Below are 25,146 nucleotides of genomic sequence, written 5' to 3'. Positions count from 1 at the left end.
CCCCCCCCCCTCATTCCTCCTCCCCATCGTCTTTCTTTAACAAACATGTTGACAAGAGGTAGATTGCTCGCCCGGAAAAAGCAGGGAAAAGAGGCATCTGCTGTCCTTTCTTCTTTCGCATTCCGTTCTCTTTCCCCTCTGTCCTTTTCCTTTAGAGTGCAATTCGTGGTCGTTACCGCACGCGGTTAGTTTTCCCTTTGTATGAACTTCCGGACAAATTTCACGAACGAATGCTCCCGTTACCTGTGCGCTTGCACCTCTTGATCGACGCCGAGGGCATCGCTGAACTCCAGCGACGCGAGAATGTAGCCGAATGTATGGCCAATGCCTAATATTTAGAAGGCAGACCCCCTGAGGATAATATTGGACAGGCTGGAAGTTTAGGATGAATAGAGAGGCAAAAAATATCTTCTCTGAACAATTATCAATCAAAAATTATTTGATCAGTTTGTTAGTTAAGTTTATATATTTAATTTCCTTCAAAATTAATACAACTAGAAACATTAAATTCTTCGAAATACTAATTAAGATTAGAGCTTGAGCTTTTTAAAACACAAGACTTTCTGCTAAAAAATTTTTATACCATCTTTCATAAAAGAATTAGTTATTGATTTGAAACAGTATTTATAAATTTGCATGACAAGCGCGTGTTTAAGAAAATTCGTTAAGCGTGATTAAATTTTGTTTGAATTTAACAGTAAATTGAAAAAGCAGCACATCACCGAGAGACAAGTAAACCAAATAGTAACAAAATTCGTAATACGCTCACTTTGTCGTAAAAAATTAAAGTGCTTCTTAATTATATTTAACGCTATAACAGTGATACTTTATAAGGGTAAAGTGTTAAATGTTCAAGAAAAAGTGCCTTTTATTTTCACATCAAATTATTTCTATATGCGAACACTCATTACGAAATCTTTACGTTTTTTTTTGTAGCCATCAGTGCGACGACATCGAGGATCTCGCTTAGGCTTTGAAGAAATGCTTTGATCGACAAGGCTTGACTTTTGCACGCAGAGCGTGATATTCAATTAGAATCGAATCAGTGCGACGATAATTGTCTCCAAACGTACGGAATTTCGCGCTCTCTACCGTGAAATATCTTGGAGTTTTTGCCATGTTATTCAGTTTCCTATCGCCAAGTAGTTCCTTCCTTCCTTTCTTCCGGTGAGACCTACGTCTTTTCTCTACATCTTAGGCTATACCGTTTTCCTTTCCACCTACGAATGGGATACGTATCCCCAATAAGCCCACCGTCCGTACCACACCTGGGCGACCGAACGTTCTCCTTTCTCGTTCTTTCTTCTACCTCTTCTCTCCCAACGGCATCGGTCAAATTCGATTTTCCTTTTACATCCAGCCAAGCTATTCGGAATAGCGATCAGTTCCACCAAGGAAGGACCTCACATATACTCCGGCTGGCTTTCCTTTTTCTCACGCGTCACACGCGTATTTTCTATATTTCCCGTCTTTGTCCACCCAGCCTTTCGCCCCTCTCTCTCTCTCTCTCTCTCTCTCTTTTCCGCCCGTCCGTCCTCTTCACTGTAGCGGGCTATTCGAGAGCGAAGTGGTAAACTAGATAGGGCTACGGATAGAAGCGGAATAGAGGCAGAATCGGGTCACAGCTAGCCAATCCCCTCTGTAGGGCATCACCAATCTACCCACCAGTCACATATATGCATCACATATACGGACACACGCTTGTACAAAGTTGCATACATGTGTGTGCGCGTTGCATGTGAAGGCTTCGTTATCATCTCTTCCTAGGATTCCTCTGACAACTTTCTCATTCACCCTTCCCTATTTTCTTCGTACGTGAAATTCGTGATTAATTCACAAATTTCCCCTGCTTCATATATCATCTTCGCAATTTCTACGTGGTTCCGGGTCTCATATAACCAGCGTTTATTCATTATTCTTACTTACACTCTGCATCGCACTTCCTGCTTATGTGAATTGTTATTTGTCATGATTCTTCCGCAGGATTCCTCTGTTGTTTCTAAATTAGTTTCTTTGAATCATATTTATAGTTTCACTTTGAATCGCGTTATTTAATAACAGTATTATTGTTATTATATAATATCTGATTAAGTTATAAAAAAAACAAGAATTTATATAATACTATTCACAAAATCTTCTCTCATATCAAACCCATTAATTATATTTATTAAACTTTATAGAAATATCTATTTTTCGATAGAACTTTTCACATAATTATTGGCATTTGTATATTTAATTATTGCCTTTTCAATTTTTACCTCGGTCTTTTTTATTAACAGAGCTAAAAGCTTATTTATTGGAAAATTGAGTTTTTGAATATAAGATAATTAAACGAATAATTGAAAATAAATCACAATATATTAGATATACATATAATCTCAGGCCTATACGAACTGCCTCTGTTCTTTCTTTTGCTTTTTCTCTTCTTAAAAATTAGTTCCTTCCCGTAAGTCTCATGTGTTCTCGCGGAACGTGATGCACTATTTTGTGGTGTATCTTTCTCAGGAGGATTTCACACGAGTGAACCTCGTAAGAAACTCATGAACCGCAGCGCCACGTATGTATGAACAGCATCGCGAGTGTCTCACAAAGTGGAAATTTCAAGTGACGTCGATCCGAAGCTGCATAATGCCGCGTCGTCGCACGAAATCCCCGACCGACATGACTCGCACATCGACTCTTCAAAGGAAAATCCTCAGCGCGAAACTTGCTCGGCTTTCTGCGCCACGCTTGGTTTCATATAGTTTCGAACTATTCCAAAAACTGAGACCGATCGGATTCCCAAATTGTTTGGATATAGAACAATATTTTCAACATATCTTCGACTGAGAATACATTTACGTAACACCGTTATTTTGCACTAGTATCATAATAAAGTAAATTAATTCTTCCGATATACATCTTGAAGTTTAAATATAGTAAAAATTTGTATCTAATTATATAAGAAATTCTATTTTTAGTCAAAGTGGATCTTAATGTTCAAATATAAAAATACCAAAATATAAATTTTTTATATTTAATTCAAATTCCTGTTCTTCAAGTAACAAAGAATAGTTTCGCATAGACTTTATTTTGTTTTCACTTTTACATTTTTAACAGAAATTTTGTAAAACATAATAGTAAAAACATGAAAAATTACGTGTAAAAAGGATCGCGTAATGAAAATTTATAGTTTATTTATATTTTTACTTTCTTAATCTCGTACTAAAACTGTTTGAACATTTACTTAATTCGCTATTTGAAACACATTTCTGAATTCTTTTCAATCGAAGAGCAGTATAGTGCATAAATTTGCTCTTTGCATAAATGATTAAAATCAAGAATACTTATATATTCGAATATACAGTGAAAGGTTTCTCCGATTCAAAGAAATATTTCTTTGTTACACAGTTAAAGAAAAAGAATCGGAAAAACCTTTCTCTGGGTGCAGATTCTTTATAAAACGATATACTGTAACAGATAAAGCAAATATGTAACGTCGAAAGTTATCAGCCTTCTGTAGAGTAACGCAATTTAACAGAGAATAGAATTCCGTGGTCTTCATTCATATTTTCAACACAATGCCAATCTGAATTCACGTGGCTGTGTGGCTAACCACTGAATGCGTCCCGAATGCGTGCTGACAATCGCGTTGGCCTGTATTGCAAAACGATGTCGCGCATCGTAAAATGAAGAATACACTTTCGTTTGCAATTGTGATTTAACGGCAACATTGTAATATGTTGTTTCTGTTTTCGATAATGTTTTCAATAACGACAAAGTTGCAAAATAAATAATGCTTGATTCGCACGATTAAAGGACAATCATATTTACGCAAAACTCTTCTTGCGTCTGATTGAAAGTTTAGAAACTTAATAATTTGTTTAAAAGCATACCTAATTATAGTGTGTTACATAAAGTGTGCAAATGTTTAATCATTGTTATACACATTTATAATATATGATATATAAATTTTATAAACTTTTATTTACTCCCCGCGAAAAAAAAATATATATAGATTTAATATAAATTTTATTAAAATTTAATATAATACTAAATAAGATCTTATTAACGATTCTAATAAATATATTTTTATTAACCTTATATAGATTTAATTTGGACCATATAATGATCCATATTAAGTTATATAAGACCATATTTGAACTTATTAATTCAACTTATTAAAACTTATTATTAAGACCATATTAAAACATATTAATTCAACTTATTTAAAACTTGTTAAGATTTAATTAAATTATATAAATTGAACTTTTATAAGATTTAATAAGGACTTATTAAACTTAAATAAGTTGTTAATATATATAAACTATATTAAAAATATATGTATACATGTTCGCATTTATTTATAAAGTTATATAAAGACTTTATAAATTCTTTATATAAATTTTGATGAAATTCTTATAAAGAACTTATAAGACTTTTATTTAAAATATACCAACTTTTTTTTCGCGGGTCAATAATTAATCTACGAAAAACTGTTTTTTATATCAATTTTGCTTTTTCGTATTCCTGAACTTTATTGAAAGTTTCGTAACAATCGTTAATATAAATCGATATTAAATCGGCTACTAAATATATCTAAAAAAATCTCACAATAAGTGCAATTAAAATGTAAATAAAAAATATAAGATGTATGAAAGAGAGACGATATTACTCCGATACCGAAATAAAATCTGACCAAGAGACGCGTCAGCTTTTACAGTCTCTCGTTCCCTCTCACGATTGCTAACAATACAAAACGCAATATACTGCCGCGGTCGTAATACTGTCCAATGTATCATTCCACTTCTATCAAACCGAAAGTCGCGCTGCACCACGGCCAACAATCGTGTGACGAAAGGCTGGCCCGCGAATTGACACGGCAATAAAAGTAACTGAGTGCGGCAATCGTGCGAAGCGGCAGTATACTGTTCACGAAATTCCGTCGAAACGGTGCTCGCGTCGCCATAAATCTAACCAGGCAGATCTACCGTTACGATACTCCAACGTAAGTGGAGTAGCCGGGGGTTCGAGTAACTCCATATCGTTACAAGTCGCCGCGATAACCGAATCGAATACGTACGAGCGCCGTGAAATTGAAAAAATTGATTAATTCCACTGGTGAGGGGAAGTTTGAATATGTAGGTATATACGTACTACCGTGCGGATAGGTGCTGTATATTTTCTGTATGTCTACACAGATGCATATGTGCATAGGAATATGTATGCAGTGTTTCCTGAGCTTTTGCAGTGGACTTTAGAAGTGTACTTGTAAACAATTACGAAGTAAGATCCCCTCTTTTACGAAAATGAAAAACGAACGGTAATTATGTGGAGTTTTCAAACATTAAAATTTAAACTTTTGACAAATTAAACTTCAAGAGCATATAGACGGAACAAATTTTTAATTAACTGTACGATACGAAACTGCGCGAAAGTCATTTTCGTCGATTAAAAAACATTTAACGTGAAAAGTTTTAGTCTGCGCGTAATTTTTTTCTCGCATAAATCTGTATAATGGGGGTACACAGTTTCTATGTACAAAATCTACTCGTGACCATAAATACGATAACCAAGAATTTATTTCTCAGATAATTTTATTTACATCCTTTTCATTGGCATAATTTTAAATTAATCAAATGAGAAAAAAAAGAAAAAAATCGTATTTTTGATTGAAGCCAATCTTGGTGCTCAATAATATTCATGTATAGATTTACAATACATTTTTTTTTCAGTTCCATAAATTGCGCTGATTTGACTTATCTGACTGGAAATGCAATCATAAATTAAATCTAGGAACTTTATAGAACTGAAAAAATATATTTGTAAATCTGCATATAAATTATTAAAATCCGAAGATAGGATACTTTCTCTTATTTGAATTATTCTTAATGATCCAATTTCCATTTGTAATTTTACTTTGACATTGATGTTATTAAAATATTTAATTCGATAAGTAAATTTTCGTTGAGGAAATATCCCACAAATCGATTAGAAGACAATCACTCCAAGTTTGACGCGAAGGTTACGAAGCATCTCAGTTACAATGGCATGCTACAAAGCTGATACACCGGTGTATCGTTGTATGTACTACGTAGCATCGCATTTACGTCAGTATGCCGAAGTGCCGAGGTCACGAGCGGGCGCAGCTAAACACATCGGTCTATTGTAACTTCCCGGTAACCAACCCCACCATTGTTTCTGGCCCGGGCATTCGCTGATATCGCTAATTAATTTGTTCTCAGGCGGCCACGCTTCTAAAACAACCATGTAAAAAAATAAATAAATAAAACCAACATCACGAAATGTGCCGTAGAGACACATTTAGTTTGCATGACTAAGATAAAACGCTCGGTTTTCGGTTAGTACAATAAGCAGAACTATACAAATAGTGTCAAGTAAATTGAAACATTTTTCTACCGTAGTTACGTCGGAGAATGGATTCGTCTCTAGATACATTTTTTTCTGTATACAAACAATGGATTTTTTTCATAATTTTCACTGTATACGATTTTCCTCCGTACGGGGAATTTGGCGGAAAAACGAGGGAATATTGTGGAATAAATTAGAAAAATTGATCGAGAGCTTCGCGGGCGCGTGGCCTCGCAACTTCAGTCGCGAATTGTTCGGCGGAAAGGTGTACGAAATTGGGTTACGAGCATGACGGTGAGTTAACCCTTTATGAGGCTATTCCAACTTCGCAGTTGCACAATGGCATTGTTCTTATTTCCTACGTAGTGTCATGCGGTGCCTTCCGCGACTCGTAGAAACGTCATTGCGATGTTTTAAGATACTAGCAGGATACTAAAGATGAAAATACACAATGTCATAGCTTCATGAAAATCAACAATCCGATGTATAAAAATATACGACAAATCGATAAACTCGACGAGAAGATACAAATTTTATCAAATATATGTTCTATATCTCTATATAGGTACGTCTGTAATGAAATCTCACTGCAAACTAGTTAAAATATTGCCATTAATAAAAGAGTAAAAAAATATGCACTGTTGAATAAGAGTGGCAGATTTTCACTCTTCTTGGAGCGAGGCTCATTCCAAAGGAATGAAATGTCACTGTTTTTTTTTTTTTTTTAGAATAAATCTCATTCCAAAAGTGTAAAATATCATTCCAAAAATAAGAGTGAAAAAATTTGCCATTCTTACTCAAGATAGTGGCTCTATTTTGACTCTGTTGAAGATTTCATTCTAAGAAATTTAAAAAGTGTAACCTATTATATACATATATGCTCTTTAAAATATTTAATGATTTTATTCCACAAACATATTAAAATTATTAACAAAAAGGTTTATACTTGTGTTATAATATATATATTAAATAATATACAATATTTTTTTTCGAATAAATATATGTATTTAAATATTCGTTTATTTCACGAACTAGCGAGAACACATTAAGTTAAGCCCTGTAAAAATTTATTTCCTAGCCCTAGGCGCTATGATCACGTTTGAAAGCAATATGTTCGACGAATGAAGGTTCACCGTTCGCGTACTTGGCAGCGCAATTGGAGATCCGGAAAAATTGCCGACCTACGTACGATCGTGGAAATCTCCGGCTCCTAAATTCGGGTCGAGAAACTCGAGATAAGCGTCGCGATAAAGTATGAGCACAGAGACGAAACTCGAGAAGTAATAACTCCCTGAGGCGATCTCAATATTTGATTTCTATCGATGACACAAACGGGACGGGATTCTTGATAACATCGGCACGACACTACATTTCGCGAACGTATTTCTGGAACAAACATGTCGCCGTGTGTATCTCGTCGAAAAAGTAAGCATCCATCTTCGTATTCTGTTACGTCGATGAAGATCGTAGGGAAATATCGGCGTGGAAAAATATGGTATTCCAATCGGAGGGTTCAAACACGAGAATACGCGCGATATTTTCCACGTAATTCTGTCCTGCATAGCACAATCTAACGACCATTATATTGAGAGCTCCATACATCTAGTTTTAAAACATTACTTGCTATATTTTGATGAACGCGACTACAGATTGCGCGAGTCCGTTTCAACAAAATATTTGCAATTGTATCTATAACATTTTAAAAATAATATAACACTGCAAAAATTTACTAAATTTTAATAAATATTTATTTAAACCGTATAATATTAACTAAATACTTCACTAAATGTAAACATATATTTATTTGGTACAAGAGAATTATTAATATATTTGATTAAAATACTTATCATTTCTTTTTATTGAGTATCGCACATTGTTAGAGATATCAAAGAAGCAATTCATCGAATCCATTAAGTTTTGTTATTTTTGATTTTCATAAACGTCAAAATGAATAAAATCAATCCATTTCTGTGATTGAATGCTTAGTTTCAAAGCACGTAATCCACAAATGTTATTAAATTATGCCCATATTCACGTATTTAGTAAGTAATAAATAAATTTAACTTTTAATACATTTCCTCGAATTATAAATTCTTTAATTGAGTTGTTGTAATTAGATTAACGATATGTTGAGTAAGAGCAGTGGCAATTTAGGAATGATTATAAATAACTCAAAGTGGATGTCATAATATGACATGAGAGAATTTAACAGATACCTACACAAAAAGTCAGTAAATAATTCGTATCGTCTTTATATCGTGTTTCATATCAAGTTTGAATTAATTCTGCCGCCTTTTGCTTTTTTCGAAATCTCAAGAGTTGCGGACTGCGCATCTTGTTATATCCCCTCGCAGCCAATTTTGCCTGCTGCAACCACGATTATATCTCTCGACGAGGATAGAGCGACGCCTCGCAAAAATATTATATCGGGTATCGATACGTGGCACAATCAGATAAGGAGTCTGAGAGGGGTCCCGCTGACTCGGTCGTTTCTCGTCGCGATGGAATCGCGGCCCGCTTTTATTTTCACAGCCAAGTATTTCGATGACTCAACCGCTAGACGAACATTCTCGTCGGGAGGACGAGATCGTTGTCGTCGCCGTCGTCCTCTCATTCGTTCTCTCTTGTTGGAGAGAGACACGATACTTAAGATGATCGTGACCACAAGGAATTCCTAGAACGTTCCCGAGGTGAGGAAGTAGATCTTCTTGGCACAGATTGGCGATTTGGACAACGCGATTGGACAATGACCCTGTTTGTTTCAAAATTGTATTATCTCGAATTGCTTCTTACAATTCAAAGAGTAAATTTTACTGCTTGTATTAGTTTTCAATGATAGGGAACAATTTATGTAATAAAGAATAATAATGTAATAATCTTAATAATAAATACATCTACACAATGAAAGAAGAGATTGGCTGCTGCATGGCAAATTAAAATATGACATAGCATTTTTAATTGGCTGTAGCAGCTAATTTTTGGTTGCGCAGCCAATTTTTGGTTACGGCAATGTCAATATAGGATTTCGATAGACTGACGCAATTAAAAATTGGCTGCTGTATCCAATTAAAAATGCTATGCCATATTCAACCAATCTTTTCTTTCAGTGTATGATTAATTCCTAGAAAATCTAATTTTTATATTGTATTATAATGTACTGTCTTTTAAATAAATCACAAATAAAATTCACAAAAAAAGCTTTATTATATCCTAGCGTCACTGCTTTAAATAACTCTTTTATACCATCTTCTAATAAATAATAATCTGTTTTTTTACACTGAAGATATTTTTATCAATATATTTTAAGATATTGGAGGAATTTATATCAAAGTAAAAATAATAAAACGTCAATCCAGCGATATCTTAATATTGTGAGTTTAAAATTATTATATACTGTGTTATTAAAATTAATGGTATACGCAGACTAAGAAAAATGATTTCGTAATTGAGAGAGATATATGGGAAGAGGCGATGCTTCGGCATTAACTGAATATTCGTTAATCGAAAATATCGTTTAATTCGACGTTACGTAACGCGGGGGAATTCGATTTACCGCGAGCGAATATTTACGAACACGTACGGCGTTTATTCACGTGGCATCGAGCGGCAACCTCGATAGCGATGCGGCTGCAGCGAATTATGCACGCGCGGGCAGACCATGAGATCGCATCGCAGCGAGCTCGTCCGAAATTGATGCGCGATAATAATACGATCAGGTGGAAAATCGAGCCTCGACAATTGTGTGTTAAGCGTGCTGTTGGTCGATAACATGTCGCGAGATTTCGTAGAAGCGATAGCGAAGTGATGATAATAGGGACTAATAAGCAGTCGGAGAAAACGCTGATCAAACAAAAAGAATATAGGTATTTACCTCGTATATGTATAACCGGATATTCCCGCAAGAGCTTTGTTAAATCTTACGTTTTTTCATTTATCTATATTGATCTGTGCGACAGATTGAAAATAAATGGATTTTTATGTTTTGCTATTTTTTTTTTTCCCAAACAATTGAAAGAATTTAAGAATAAGAGAAATAATATCCAGTAAAATATCAGTATTTACTAATGTAACAGATATTTTCCGGAATGCTAAAAGTTACTCTTGTGTATTTTCTTTATATTGAAAACAAACGATATACCTGTTACACAAAACCAATATTTTTATTGTACTTTTGTGCAAGCATCAGGTGTACAAAGAGATTTCATACTAGAACGAATCCATGCGAAACTCAAAAGCAGTAACACTCTAAGCGACAGAATTGCGCAGCGCAATAAAATTTCCGTCTTAGAGATCTGCAGCTTCACTTAATAGTTAAAGACACGCGATTACGAACTTAAGGATTGAAGATGTACGATTTTTGCAAGAAACTACGCATTTTTATCTTTAACCACGTCGAGCGAATAGGTCATAAATACAATTTTATCGCTTCTTCTTGTCCTTCTTGGAAACTTATAAGACGCGCTCGGCAAGTTTAAGAAAGCGGAAAAAAGCGAGAAGTGCCAATTGCAAGTTGACTGTATAGTTCTTCTGACTAACCTTTCAAAAGCGAGCTTTATTTTGCTGATCGCTATTTACCGAGAAACATAATTGCGTGTCGATGGTGTTATTAGTGAATGCAATCCTATAGTCGCTATAAATGGGGGAGACACTTCAGAGTCAGTTTAGGTCTTCATGGCCGTGTCTGTCGCCATAAATTTCATGTTGTATTGCTTGAAACAGATCGCAACACTGGTCTAATCTCTTTTTCTTCGGGTTAAATCCGTGCCGAGTACCTTCGAGCAACGAGGACGGTTCTATCGCGCAATCTATTTCCGAGTTAATTACCGGCGAAATAAAGAAGTAGGTCGGGCTGTCCTACAATGAGTACGGAATATCGCGCGGGAAAATTGCGATAACGAGCCGCCGAATTTAATTCGAGTCCAGATCCAGAGCGCAAACATTTTTACGACCGTCGACGTAATATACGTAATTAAATGCAGTAATTAACCATACTTTTGTATTTAATATTTTTACATGTGTACTTTGAAACTAGCGAGTATAATTTTTTTTCAACTAATTCCAAATTTAAGTGTTTACGAGAAGGAAATTACGTTTGCGTATGCACGGACATTTGTATTAATTAGGATAATGAGAACATTTTCCGTTTTAACGTGTAAAAACATAAATAAGACCGAAACTAGAAATCTACTCTTCCGAATATGTAAACAAAAATTCTATTTATCTTCATCAGTTAAAATGGTAGACCAAGCATTCCGGTAAGCTCCGTCCATCTATGTTAATAAAGATAACTGGTTTCAAATCTATATTTTTATCAATAGAAAAAAGGTTTTTTGATAAAGTATATAAAAATATGTATAATTTTGGACATTAAACTAATTATGGAACATGCCCGGAGCTTTGCTATAGAGTGTCAAAACTTCTTACAATATTACTCATTTAATTATATAATTGAATGCCCAGCATAATTATTTTCAGATCTGTAGGTATCTAGCTAAATTTTTAAATACTTTAACAAAATCGTTCTTTCCCCCTGTACAAGTAAAACTTTTTAAATTATACAATCCCGTCTATAAAGAAGTAAATTTCATATTAATCTTTCTCGGCACGATATAAACGCATTTATCTCAGTAAAACTAGCGTAAGATAAGCGTCCTAAGTAAATCTCGCGTGCTTTGTGTACACTCCGCAGGAAATTGTCCTGCGCTCCACCTTTCGAGCTGCATAAATCGCATCACCTACCGTGATCTTCAGGTCCCGAGGGTCGCATGTGTCGTATCGTCGACTGAAGCGGAGCACTGTGTGCGTCTTGTTCTCGTAACCCAGTAAGAGTCGGTAGTCCTGGCTCGAATCCATCTGCGGATCTTTGCTGGCGTCCTTCACGTGCCGGTCCTGGAAACAAGCGACGACTTAATGTTAAAATCCGCGCCAACAGTACCGTAAAGTACAATGCATCGTCGAGACTCTCTCTCTCTCTCTCTCTGCACACTCGCGACACTTTTCTTTTCCCGAAAAGTTGAGATCGTCGCGGTGAATGAAAGAGTACACGTCGAGGGAAAAAAATTGAGGATCGGAGAAAAAAGATGTGCTCTCAACTTTTTATTGTTGAGTATAAATTTTTTAACGTTTCTGTGAGCAAAATGAGAAAAATATAAAAATACGCTGTCAGTAATTCTCGAGTTTTTACTACGAGAAAGTAATATCGACAATATCGAATGTTCCAATATTGGAACTTCATAACGAATGGATTAATATTGCTTCACATTTATTCGATGAATATTCATCGAATATTCTAATATCAGATGACGCGTCACATACGGGATATTAAACCGTTACTTAACGAATCATGACATGAATGCGGCCCATCGACACTTGCGGCGGGGGTCATCTTTCAATTTTAGACGTGTGCGAATGAGGAAAGCAGCGTTTTCCTCTAACGAGCCAATCCGCGCAGAGACGCATCACCGGCGTAGTTAGCCTGTCCCACTCGTTTCAAATTTATCCGCGGTGCGGTGTTCGTTACCGTTAGCAGTTAACAACTGATTGGTCATTGACTTCGTGTACGTAAATGAATAGACCCCGCACCATAATTTGCCCGATAATATCCGCGCGCGCGCCCCTTTACAGCCACCTCGTTCGGTTTTGCGCGCAAGTGACGCGAAATTGGATACACCTCTTGTAATAATAATCGATTCTCGTAACGACGACGATCGTGGGATCGGCGAACGCTTTCCCATGCGTGACCACTTGCATTTACAGTTAGCCGACGTCAAGAACTGGCAACACTCCCGCGATCTCGCGTGAAATACGAATTTATTACTCGGCCCGCCGGCGACACGCGGCCACATGTGTTTTTTCCTTCCTCGCTAATTCACTCCTCTTTTTTACTGGTACTACAACCAGGCAATGCTAACTTGGCATTCTTGATAACTGATACATAAAATTCATATTATCACGAAAATTATAGTGTCAACGGCTAATATTTTCCATTTTTTCTAATTTACATCGTAGACATTTATCTGATTTTTTTTTCTTTTTAATAAATTATTCATTTAGTCTTTGCTTTAATCTATCACGTTGATTGAAAAAAGAATCTTTCTAGTCGGATAAAATTCGCATGTATACTTAAAGTCTTTTATTTGTACCGCAAAAGTTTACGCAGACATATTACTGCGCAGAACTTAAAACGACGAAACACCGTAAAGAAAAAGCCGGAAGGCAGCACTATCGACACATCGTGCATTATGAAAATATTCATCAGCTTATTATAGCTGCTATTTTACGAGGCTACGTAATATGTTTAAGACATGCTCAACTAGAGATTCTAGAAAGGCAAGATGCTTTGAAGAACTTATACGCTTCCATTGTACCACAAATCCGGATAATGAGATTGAACGGATAAGTCATGTAATATCGACTACGGTTCTGGTAAAATTAATACTTTACCTTATTTAAAAGCCAGACGAGGATTGTGATCGATAATGAATTCTCGTTAAAGATATTCAATTAAACATTTTTATTATTATGTTTTTAATTTTTCTATATATAGCTACTTGTATATAATAATCAAGTGTACAAGTAGCTATATATAGAAAAATTAAAAGCATAATAATAAAAACGTTTAATTGAATTTTGTGTATTTGGCAAATCATTTATAGTAATGTATGTTTTACAAACTCTGGAATGTTACTTATATCTTAGTATATAATGATATATAAAAAAGTGCAATAAAAAGTTTCATCAATTGATTAACTGAAGTCCGTTCTATTGGCTGCCTGAAAAAAACCTATCTAAAAAGATGCACAATTATTGAAGTTCTTAGCTTGTATCAAAATAAAAAGTAGCATTTTCAATATTAATTAGTATTTTTAGTATTTAATAAGATATATAACTGATAGGTATACTCCAGAATTTGTTTTTATATGTACGTTACTAATAATTTGATGAACATAAAACTTTGAGACTAAACATTTTATCATCTTGATTGTTTCATTTTTTATAATAAAACTATGAAACATTTGCGCTCTTCTTAACTTGTGATGTCGCAATCTTTATTTTAATTTCTATTATATTTGGATTCGAATTAGAGGATTGCGAGAATTAGAGATTAAAATTCGATCAGATAATTTTAATTTTAATATCTAATCTTTTCAATCCTCACACAACTTCCAATGCATAGTGAAACATGGGTTTTAGGTATCTTACGCCCATATTCTTGATATTAAAGAAGATAACCGTTGAACAACCAGAAAATGCTGAATAATCATAGTGGTGACTTTAAATTTTTGCTAATTATCTAACACGCTCGGTCGCTTTTGTTCCGAATACCATCGGGTCTTTTTATTGTATACGCGCACCGACTTCTTGCGCGATGTCGATATTAGAATGCCATTCTATCGTCTTACAAAGAAACGGCTGTTGCCGACAAAAACCAGCGGCGTCGCGCCTGCTTCGCCCTTTTCCCTCGCCGATCGAGTTTCTCATTCGCGACTACGATCGTCGAACCGAGACGACTACGAGCTCCTGTCGCAAGGGAGACAAAGGGCGAGGACCAAGGCAAAAGTTTAAGGCGAATTTACACGTAAATTTCCGACGATGTTGATCAAAATCATTCGAAAAGAGAAAGTAAAATAACTCGAGTAACCATTACTGAACTCTTCTATGAGTGTGTATAATTTTTCACCTCTTTTCATTTCCATGTTTCACAAAATTTCCTTGAAAAATGTAAAAGTAAACATGAGATAAATCTGTGTAAAACAGTTCTTTGTATAGAAGAATGGCAATTTAAAGAGTTGTAACGAAATTCGCACGAAAATATAAAAATTTTTAGTGTTTAAAATTCGATATAGATACTCGAGTATTCATGCATTGACAGAAGGGTTAAACAACAAATTGTTAAATAATAGAAGATCGTTTTTGGCAGCAGTTTGAACGATCAACTAGGTTAAATAACGCGAAATAAAGCAAGCTGTGAAGTTTTATTCCACTTTCTGTTTGATTCGATTTGTAAAAGCAAATTAGTCTAACGCAATCCGTGTTTCGCGCACGATATAACGATTTTACAATTAATCCTCTTTATTGCATTTGGACTGATTACGTGCAATAATGATACAAATCGCGAGTACCGTGTGTTCGACGTGAGAAATTGTGGGTTATGAAACGCGAGAGGAAAGTTGAAAGTTGGGAGTTGAGAACTCAGTGTGCTGAGAGTTTAGGAAACCGACGGCTTACAGTCGTGAACTGAGAGTTTATACAGTGGTGCATACAAACTTGACGCGTCTGTATGCATATTCGCGTAGTATGTTTACTCTTTAAGGATGATATATAATTGAGTTATTGTATGCACAAATTGTACGGGAGGTGTGTACCCCCCGACTCATTCTTTCTCACGTTGGAAGTTTTTAAGAAGCAACGAACGCCCGCGTCGGATCGGCCGCAAATCGGGTAGCCCACTTTTAGCGCGATACATTCGAACAAAAACGCGTTCATCCAATTTATTTTGGATGATTCATCCGGGGTAATCATCGGGAGCGAACCGTGTAAATTCGCCTTTAGTTAGGCGACTGCGAGCGGCGCTCCGGGGACTCCCCCAGCCCCTTAAGGACCGAAGACAAGTTTTTCTGGCGAGATTCCGTGCCGCCGCCTCGATATAATTATCGCGGCGCGGCTGCTCGGCTTCGGAAGAAGCGCGCCGACGCCTTCGGACGATTTCGTATAGCCATTGTTCCATTGTGAAGATCGTGCCCCTCCACCCTGCGCGGTTCTCTGGCGCAGCTTTATTAAAATTTCATTTAGCCGCGAGCCGCGTACCTGCGCGTGCTGCGTGATTCTCGACGAGTCACGCGTGTTATGTCGCCTACCCGGTACCGGACACCCTTCATCCTTGTCCCTTATTCTTCGCCTTTCTTCTTTTTCCCCGGCTGATGTTCTCACCTGGGATGCGTCACGTCGCCTTTACGGACGTCAAGATATGCGAAAGGAAAAAGAATAGAAACGGGGGTTATGTCGACTCGCGTTAGTCTCAGAAAAGCGAACGCGCGAAAATAATTTAGTCGAGAGAAAGGTGAGAAATTGAGTGAAAAGCTGAGACTGAAGTATTATGTAAAACGAATACACATATCTCGAATTTTTGCTGAGAGAAAGTTAAATTACAGAGTGCATGCAAATGTAATTGATTAAGAGCTTCTTCTGGATAACATTTATTTATCAAATAGGTATGTTATTTTCGATACTTGCTTGAATCGATCAGATTATAAATATTAAAATTTAAATTAGTGAGTATCATCAAATTTTCAGCAGAAGGTATATTAATATCAAAATCAGTAACACACAAATAAACATGTTAAAACAACGAATCGAATAAATATAATTATTCGGTAAAGTTCTGCCTTAAATAGCCAATGTAATTATATCCAGGAACTCAATTAAATATACATAATAATATTTATAAGACTGGCTTACTATTTTTACAAAAACGAAAATAAAATTGATTGAAATAAAATTAGAGATTAGCGCTTCAATAAATATTTCACCATTAATTTTATGCAACAATGTTTTCATGACTATAATTAATTTTGTCGTAGTTTCGGATGGCCTATAGCCACGTGTCTCGCAAGTTCTTTTCGTTGTGCGACTGCCTGCGGACGGTATGCGGTTACTCAAAGGTAAGACGGCCGTCTGACGAAGGATTCGAATTCTTGCACGAGAAAGGGCTTTACCGGCGACGACAAGGCTTTGAACCTTACGCGAGTCGGTATTGCTTCTAAGTTTGGCGTTCTGATGAAAAATAAAAAAAAAGAAGAACGCTTGCGTTCGTATTTAAATGCCTTTCATATCTCGCGACTGAGATATCGAGCTCCGATTCGCATACAAGATATCACGATGAGATACGAAGAAATATGGTATACTGTACCCGGAGAAAATTGGTAGATCGAGAACGACGATGGCGTAGACCTGAGACTCTTCTAATAATATCTTACAATAATGACGGAATATTTTTGCATTTAAAAAATTAATGAACTGAGAAAATATATCTTAACCGCAAAAAAATTTCAATGATTAAAAAAAATTTTTAATTGAATTTAAGAAACATTAATATTTATTTCACAAATTGTTGATATTCTCTTCGTTATAATAAACATTTTTTAATTTTCATAAAAATATTTTTCCTTTAAATGTTGCATATTTAATATTAAAAATAATGGTAACTATATATGTTTATTTCATCAATCATTTATTAGTTGTATTATAATAAAATACTCTTCTAATCGAAATAAATATTTAATTTCAACGAAATGTATCTATTTAATTGATCAAAGAATATTTTTTCTCAGTATATATATTATACGAGATACTAATTTTTTTATAAATAAAAATATTTGATATCGCTTCGTAATAATTACATTCAACAATGTTTTAAATTTCGTGTTTCACTTTTCATTATTGTAGAATTCCGAAGTTCGCGCATAAAATGCGCCACGATGGAATTTCTTCACGAAGGAAAAATTCTTGCGACGTTGTCTGCCGGAACCGCGGATCGCGTTATTATCGATCGCGCCGTGAAAAATTACACAAGAAGGACGTCTCGTCTCACCTCGGCCTGTCGCATCGCATCGCGTCGCGATTCGCGGGAGTTCGCGCGAAACGATAGAGTAATAAATAATTTGCGAGCCCGTCCCTCGCGTACAACTTCTTCAATTTCCGCCCTGCCGTCGGAAGTGGAGAACATATTTTTTCCATCCCTTGGCGCATCTCTTCCGCCTGCCGAGACATGAGTAATCGAGAAATCCAAGAAGTCTGTCACGACGTTTTCAACCATTGCATTTTCATCCTTCTTTTGATATTCTTGCCATCGCATTCGGTCCTCTTCTTTTATAATCACATGAACAGCAAATATCGTCAATTCTTTAGCGTAAGGGTGAAATGCAATGCAAAATCTTTATAGGTCCTAAACACCTTTATGCTTGTAACACTTCGTGTACTAAAATATATCGAAGATTATTCACATTTTGAATTTAGAATCTCTTTACAAAAAATGTTAAACTTTCTATATCACACGTGACCTTTACGTTCTGTTTAATCGTTTATTCATATCATTCTTTCCTTTCTGAGTTATTTTAAATTTTGAAACAGTTTTTTTGTAATAACATATATGTGCAATATATTTTCAATATTGATTTATCTTGTACTCTTTTCGAGACGCAGACATAACTATAATACAAAGTATGTTTTCGAGTTTCGACTTTTCTTTCCTTGATTCTATTATTTATACGTTATATATTTCCTTCGCGAGCACGCAATGCAATTGGGGCGGATAAACTCTCAGACTTGTTACATCGCCCGAAATTGCCTGTTATTCGCGATTGGACTTCCTACGTTCGTCACGGCGCGAATCCGCGGTCGACGGCCAGATAAAAGGAAATCGGTTCGAGACACGTACGACAGTAAACTCGTGCAATGTACGGTTCTCCATTTCGCGCTGGATGTACACGTGGGACGTGAATTTCCAGTCGTAGCAAGCAAAGTGGTGACAGAGCGATTGCATCCTCTCTCTCTCGTCATGATTTTTCCCAATCCATATTGTATTCTACTGTTATTTCCCAAAAAGTCATATCCAAATTTAACAATAAATACGTTATTCTTGCAATAAAATTACAAAATTATATTTCTCACTAATTCGATGAAGTTTAAAATTTTATATCTTTTGCTCAATTCAAAAATAAAAGTCAATGAACTAAAAATTCATGCAATTTGTGTAATGGAAGGACGAAAAAATATATTTGTAATATTTCTTGCAATTGTAAGAATCTTAATAAAATGGTCGTATTCAGTTAAACACAGTATCTGTAGAAAATTAATTTCACTTTGATATTTCTCGTATACAGTAGTTGCGTGCTCGGCAAACCATTTACAATATAAATATATATAAAATAAGGATAATAATATAATGATCTCGCGCGCGGCTAGCTATGCTATGCTTTATGATACCTATTGATATTCATACGGTCGGATTAGTCCGTAATCATGAAACATCAGTGACATCAACAGGCATTATCGGCATCCAATTACGTCGCTTTGTGCATACTGGGAGCTTTGTTCCACGAATGTCTGTCTTTCCGTTCTATCGAACGCACCACGCGAACGCGCAATCAATGCACTTCAGGAAGCAGAAAGAGACAGTAATAGACAAATAGAGAGAGAGAGAGAGAGAGAGAGAGAGAGAGAGAGAGAGAGAGAGAGAGAGAGAAGGGGAAGAAAGACAGACAGAGAGGGAGAGAGGTGTGTGCTCTAGTCGCGCGGGCCAACGCACGCACGTATGCATTCAGTGACCGATTCCGCATGCCAGACAATTATAGCAATTATGCCGACCCAATTCACCGTGCGCATTAATACTCCGTCGCGACGTCGTCGATGCTGAAGCATCCCGTTGCGCCGATCAAACGGTTCCTCGTGCGGCTGACACGAACCCAAAAGCGAATTACCTAAAGTTTACATCCGATTAATGGATATGTCGTGTAAATAATTTGCAGTGAAAAAGAATAACTTGTGTAAAAATGACCACTTCTTTGCCGATAATTTTTCAATTTAAATATTGTTATACTTATAAGTAAGTAAGATAATCGATCGATATATTTTTAACGTTTCCTACTCTTCTTTGCATTAACTTAAATGTATAGGTACATAAAGAGTGCCGTGTACATAACGTTTGTGAAAATAAATGGGCTATTAAATTCACACGAGAATTAAAAGACTTGTTCTGTTTAGTTATTTAAAGATATATTTAAAAATGTCGGTGTGAATTTGAAACTCCTGATGTTTGTATCGACACCATCATGGTACGGACTCAAAAACCCGTGGTGTTAAATGTACACCATGTTGATTACACAATCAGAATTATGTATAGACATGGCATGATGTCGAGTTCACACCGCTATTTTTGAAAGTATAGCTATTCTTGAAAATAGCGTAATGGAGAATATTACGATCTCTGAAATTCTAGATGTTGTCGAGATATAATCGTAAAAATATATGTACTTAATCATATACTTAATCGGGACAGTATTCGTAATTATTCTCGCATTTATCATTGCGATAATTGAAGATATATGAAGTGCAGAGACTATTAACGTAAAATGAGCTTAAGTGCGGCTTAAAATGCAGAGTGGTGGGTCCATATTTAACGGGAAAGCACGAAACGTGCGAGCACACGAGCCCAGGTCATATAATCGATCTCCAATCCTTCGTGCCGCCTTCCTATAGTTATACCGTACCGTGTGTCGCTATGATTACCCGATCCTATGCATGTTAAAGAAATTATACCAATTACGAGCGCTCCAATTCACCTCATTCAATGACAGGGGCTTCTAATAATAAGTAATGACCGGTTCGGGTGTAAAATAAATTTTTCTGAAAATATCGTAAGTAAACCACCTGACTGTCGTCGATGTTGATCGCACACGCGAAGACGAGGCGCGGTTTGTCTTGTTCTTTTAGTACACGACATACAGTCATAATTGGATCGCAAATGGCAGAAAATTCACCTTAGTGTATCGTATACAAAATGATCCTCAATTGCCACGATATCAACTTTTACAGATCCTTGAAGACCAATATTTATCGCGAATGACTGGATCTTCGTGTTTTCAAAAATAACATATCGCTCCCCTACTTCAAAAGTAACAGAAATGAATAAAAATTTAATTTTCGAATTATTACCATGAATGAGTTAAGTAAATATAACCCTTTCAATCATCGAAAGTAAATTAATTTAACTTTAACAAAAAAATCAATTTAAAAGAATGTTTTTGAGAATAATTATTTTACTTTGTGAAAAAAATGGCGAAAAGAACATATAATTATGTATCCCCTTTTTGCCAATTTAGTCAATAATTTGCTGTCAAGTTAAAAGAAATTTTTCCCTTTTCTGAAAAACTCGATTTCTTTTAATTATATGTCACTTTTGAGAAGCAAGAAAACGATATTATTATTCGCGTTTCACTTGTTACAGATCCTGTTTGTATATTTTGTCTGTTATCAAGTATTACTCACAGTTGTATCGATCCATTCATTCATTTATTTTAAATCTTTCTCGTCGTCCAATGAAATGGCCTCGTACGATAAGTACGCGCAATACTCGACAAGAAAAAAGATTCTCTCGCCGAAAGGAAATTGGTCGCGCCTTGTTAGCACAAACAGTCGTGTTCGAAAATCGCTCGAGATTTCATTATCGCGGCAGTTGACGGCGAGAGAGAGAAAGAGAGTGCGCCTCTTCAGCATTCAAAAGTAATTCGAAGTCCGCAGGGCAGTGTAAATTGCTTTTCACGGCGTGAGGCTGCGGACGGCGAAGGATCGGAAGATCCCGATGCGCCGCCAACTTCTTTGAGTGATGTGCAAATAGTCTTCCCTTCTGCTCTCTTTTCCTTTCGCCCTCTATGCGGACTCTTCGTCAATGACTACAGCTCCCGAGGAGATAATCGTGGTTCGAGCACCCGGTTCTTGAGGAGATAATCCGAAGCTCGCGAGTCTGTCGCGAGATATTCCGAATAAATTTTTATGACAAAATTGTGTGTGAAGGGGAAACAATTTTTAAGATTACAAAAGTCCATTTTGTTGATGTACGTAAAAAAAGCAGTTTTATTGAAATATCTGAAAATAATTTCGTCGAACGGATTTAAATTTAAATTGCACTATCAGAACAATTATGTAGGACTTTCAAGCTGACTGCTAAAATGTTAAAATTTCTTCTAGCATCGCTCATCAGGCTTGAATTTCGTATATAATTTTGATGGCCCAATCATTTTTAGATCTACATTCAGCTAAATTTTTAGATATTTTAGCAAGATTATCATTTCGTGCTGGTTCGCTTCCTGCAAATGATATAAATCGAAGTTTAAAATGTAGCGATACGTAAGAATGCGCTGCGAACTTTTTGCCCGTTTTGGAATTAACGTAAATCTCGAGGAAGAAGATATAGCCGACGCGCAGGCGGAAGATCGACGTGATACACATTTAGAATAAATATTTTATTCAAGAAGAGAGCCATGTTGCTTCGGAATTCCAAGCAGCGGCTTTAGACCGTTCCGGCGAACGAAAACAATTACTGATACGCGAGATAAGCAGAAAATTTCATGAATATCAAGAAGCGCATGGCGGCGAATTTCATTCAAATATTCTCGCATGAAAATGTAACTCGCCATTTATTAGAATACTCGACCATTTTGATCAACTCTTTCATTTTGCTTACCTATAGCATATACTCTTTTTACATCATGTCTTTGTCAAATTGTTTTATTTCAATCCAATTTAAAAAAAATAGTATATCATATATTTATAGCTTAAGTCAAAAATAATTAGTGATTGTTGCAAAACTAATACGAATGTTTGTTGCGCATCTTGGAAACGAACTTTTTTTTTTTGGAAAAGGACGTGTTTTTCGGCAGATGCATTACGCAAATACTCAGAGATATCGCCGCGGAACACACGATCGCGGATAGCACGTGACTTCGAATCTGCCTCGTATTTCGCACGTGGTGCGCTTTCAAAGTTCGCGAATGGAAACGGGGAACTTTAAAAAATTCACGCCAATAAAAAAATGTATAAAAGTGGTGCAACCGCGTGAAACCAACGTACACATCGCAACCGGGTTTTTATCTTTCGCATTACAGATGATTCGGGGCGGCGTTCGCCGGCATTGCGTACTCGGCAAACCGCATCACGCTTCGTGGTTGCAAAGTGCATTCACAGCCAAAACGTGCACACGAAACGTCCTCACTGGAGAACTGTATATATTATACACCGGGATCGTACAGCGATTGAAAAGTATACGTCTGTAAAATGATATCCGATCGATCCATTCATGAAAATTCTTACCGCAAACACTCTGTAAATTGTATCTCTTGTTTAACAAAGAATATTGAAATTAGAACGATTACATAACATAGAGTAAACTCTGGGGTAAGGTGGCCACAGGCTCTTAAAATGAGAAATGCTCTGCTTAGCAATTATTGAAGAAATTACTACGGCTACATATTTTTTCCGTATAAGTTTACGATCGCATAATCTCAAGAAGACAGAATATATACAAATAATCCTACCATCGCATAACTTTTAGGGAGTATTGTTCCTCAGTCTCACGAGAAGATGAAAACACGCGACATCCGAAAGACAGTGCCAAACGCAGACGCCCAATTCCGATCTCCGTCCAATCTGCGTCCAATCCCGAACGTACAATATGGCCTTTACGCTTTCCGCGTCGGACGCTCGCATAGTGCCCGACTTTCCCACGAGGAAGAATGGAAGAGAGAGAGAGAGAGAGAGTAGAGAGAGAGAGAGAGAGAGAGAGAGAGAGAGAGAGAGAGAGAGAGAGAAAGAGCCTGGCCGCGTCGCGACGCCGTGCCGCGGCTCGCCTCGAAAGAAGTCATCAGCGCGCGACGCCATTATTCTTCCCGCCCCGTGCAGCCGCTTTTTCTGGATCGCGAGTCGATCCCCGGCTCCGAGCTTGCAACGCCCCCGCCCTTTTCCACCGCGCGCCCGCATTAATCACGAGACACCGGGGATATTATCGCGGCAATGCGAAACGTCCGTCATTCTGGCCGCTCTTGCGGTCCCCTCCCTTTTTTCCTCCCTTTGCGCTATTCTGAGAGGGCTCCGAACCGTAATGTTACTCTCCTCGCGACTCCATTCTTTTTGCACGTACCCTCTACACCACGTGCTCCACCATCACGTTAACGACTCGAGGCAGCTTTGCGGAGACACGCGAAACGCGCATGGTGCATTCAACAAATCCCTTTTAGGAATTAGGATAATAGAATCACGTTAAATCAGAGTTTCGAAACGTACGTTGGGTTTAACCTCGGGATGAAGATTTATTAACTTCAGCAAGACATTCAGAATTTGATTTATACCACTTTTGAAAATGATTCAATTATTTATTATTGGCTTTCCACTAAACTGAGCTTAACGATGTAACTGATATTTCCTTCAGTAAAACGATACGTTCTTTAAGATAAAAAATAACCTTATGTATTCATGAACATTTATCAAGTATAAAGTTAAATGCAAGAAAAGGAAAATGTAAAAAAAATAATATACGCAAGATATTCTCGAGTGTTGAATTGCAGCGATAATTAACAAGTGACAGCAGCTCCAGTTCTCCTTCTCAATTTTTGAAACGCCTGCCATTCTTCAAAAAACGTAACTTATTCAGTCTTTCGAGATACAAGCCTGAGTATTACGAGTACTCGGCGCAAAACGGTACGCGAAGCGATAAATAGAAAAGGAAGATTAATTGAATCGCCGGAGTTTCTGTCGTGTGTATGTAGCTTCTGCGTTGTCGTCTCCCGCCGACTTCGCTCGCATTAAAATTCGCAGCACGCATCCGCGAGGTAATCAAAAGGCTGCAGAGTTTTACGAGAGACTATCGTGACATCCAAGGCAGTTTCGCCGATAGAACAGCTGGCCAGAGAAAGAAAGGGAAGGCCTCGTTACTCCATGGTCAACCACAAATTGTTCGAGCGAGCGGCGATATCTCGCTCCGCATCTAGCGGCGGAAGAGGACTTTCAGGACGGAATTCCCCGCCTTGGACCGTAAATCTCGTTTCGTCGCACTGCTTCATGCCCTGCTTCGTGACTGGGGATGCTTAAACGTAGAGTATCGATGCAATACTAAATAACATAAATGCATACTGTTATTAGTATTTCAAGATACTTTATTCATCCTATGATTATAGGATATACGTAATAGCTTCTGGTTTGTAAATACCTCATCTCATGGCCTTCAATAACCTTCTTCGCGTAGCG

The 25,146-nt window shown here is 36.7% G+C and overlaps 1 protein-coding gene across 1 annotated transcript in view; it reads right to left on the bottom strand.

The window, feature by feature from the left end:
* The window catches only part of olf413 (DBH like monooxygenase olf413), a 103,501-nt gene that overhangs the window by 46,068 nt on the left and 32,287 nt on the right, over nt 1-25,146 (bottom strand). The window contains exon 2 of the mRNA XM_018538931.1: nt 12,091-12,240. Within this exon, the coding sequence (XP_018394433.1) occupies nt 12,091-12,240 (150 nt within the window). The remainder of the gene's footprint in view (nt 1-12,090; nt 12,241-25,146) is intronic.

The sequence above is a fragment of the Cyphomyrmex costatus genome, unplaced genomic scaffold (genome assembly GCF_001594065.2).
Source record: "Cyphomyrmex costatus isolate MS0001 unplaced genomic scaffold, Ccosl1.0 scaffold2, whole genome shotgun sequence".
NCBI lineage: Eukaryota > Metazoa > Arthropoda > Insecta > Hymenoptera > Formicidae > Cyphomyrmex > Cyphomyrmex costatus.
This window is presented reverse-complemented; position numbering and strand designations above follow the sequence as displayed.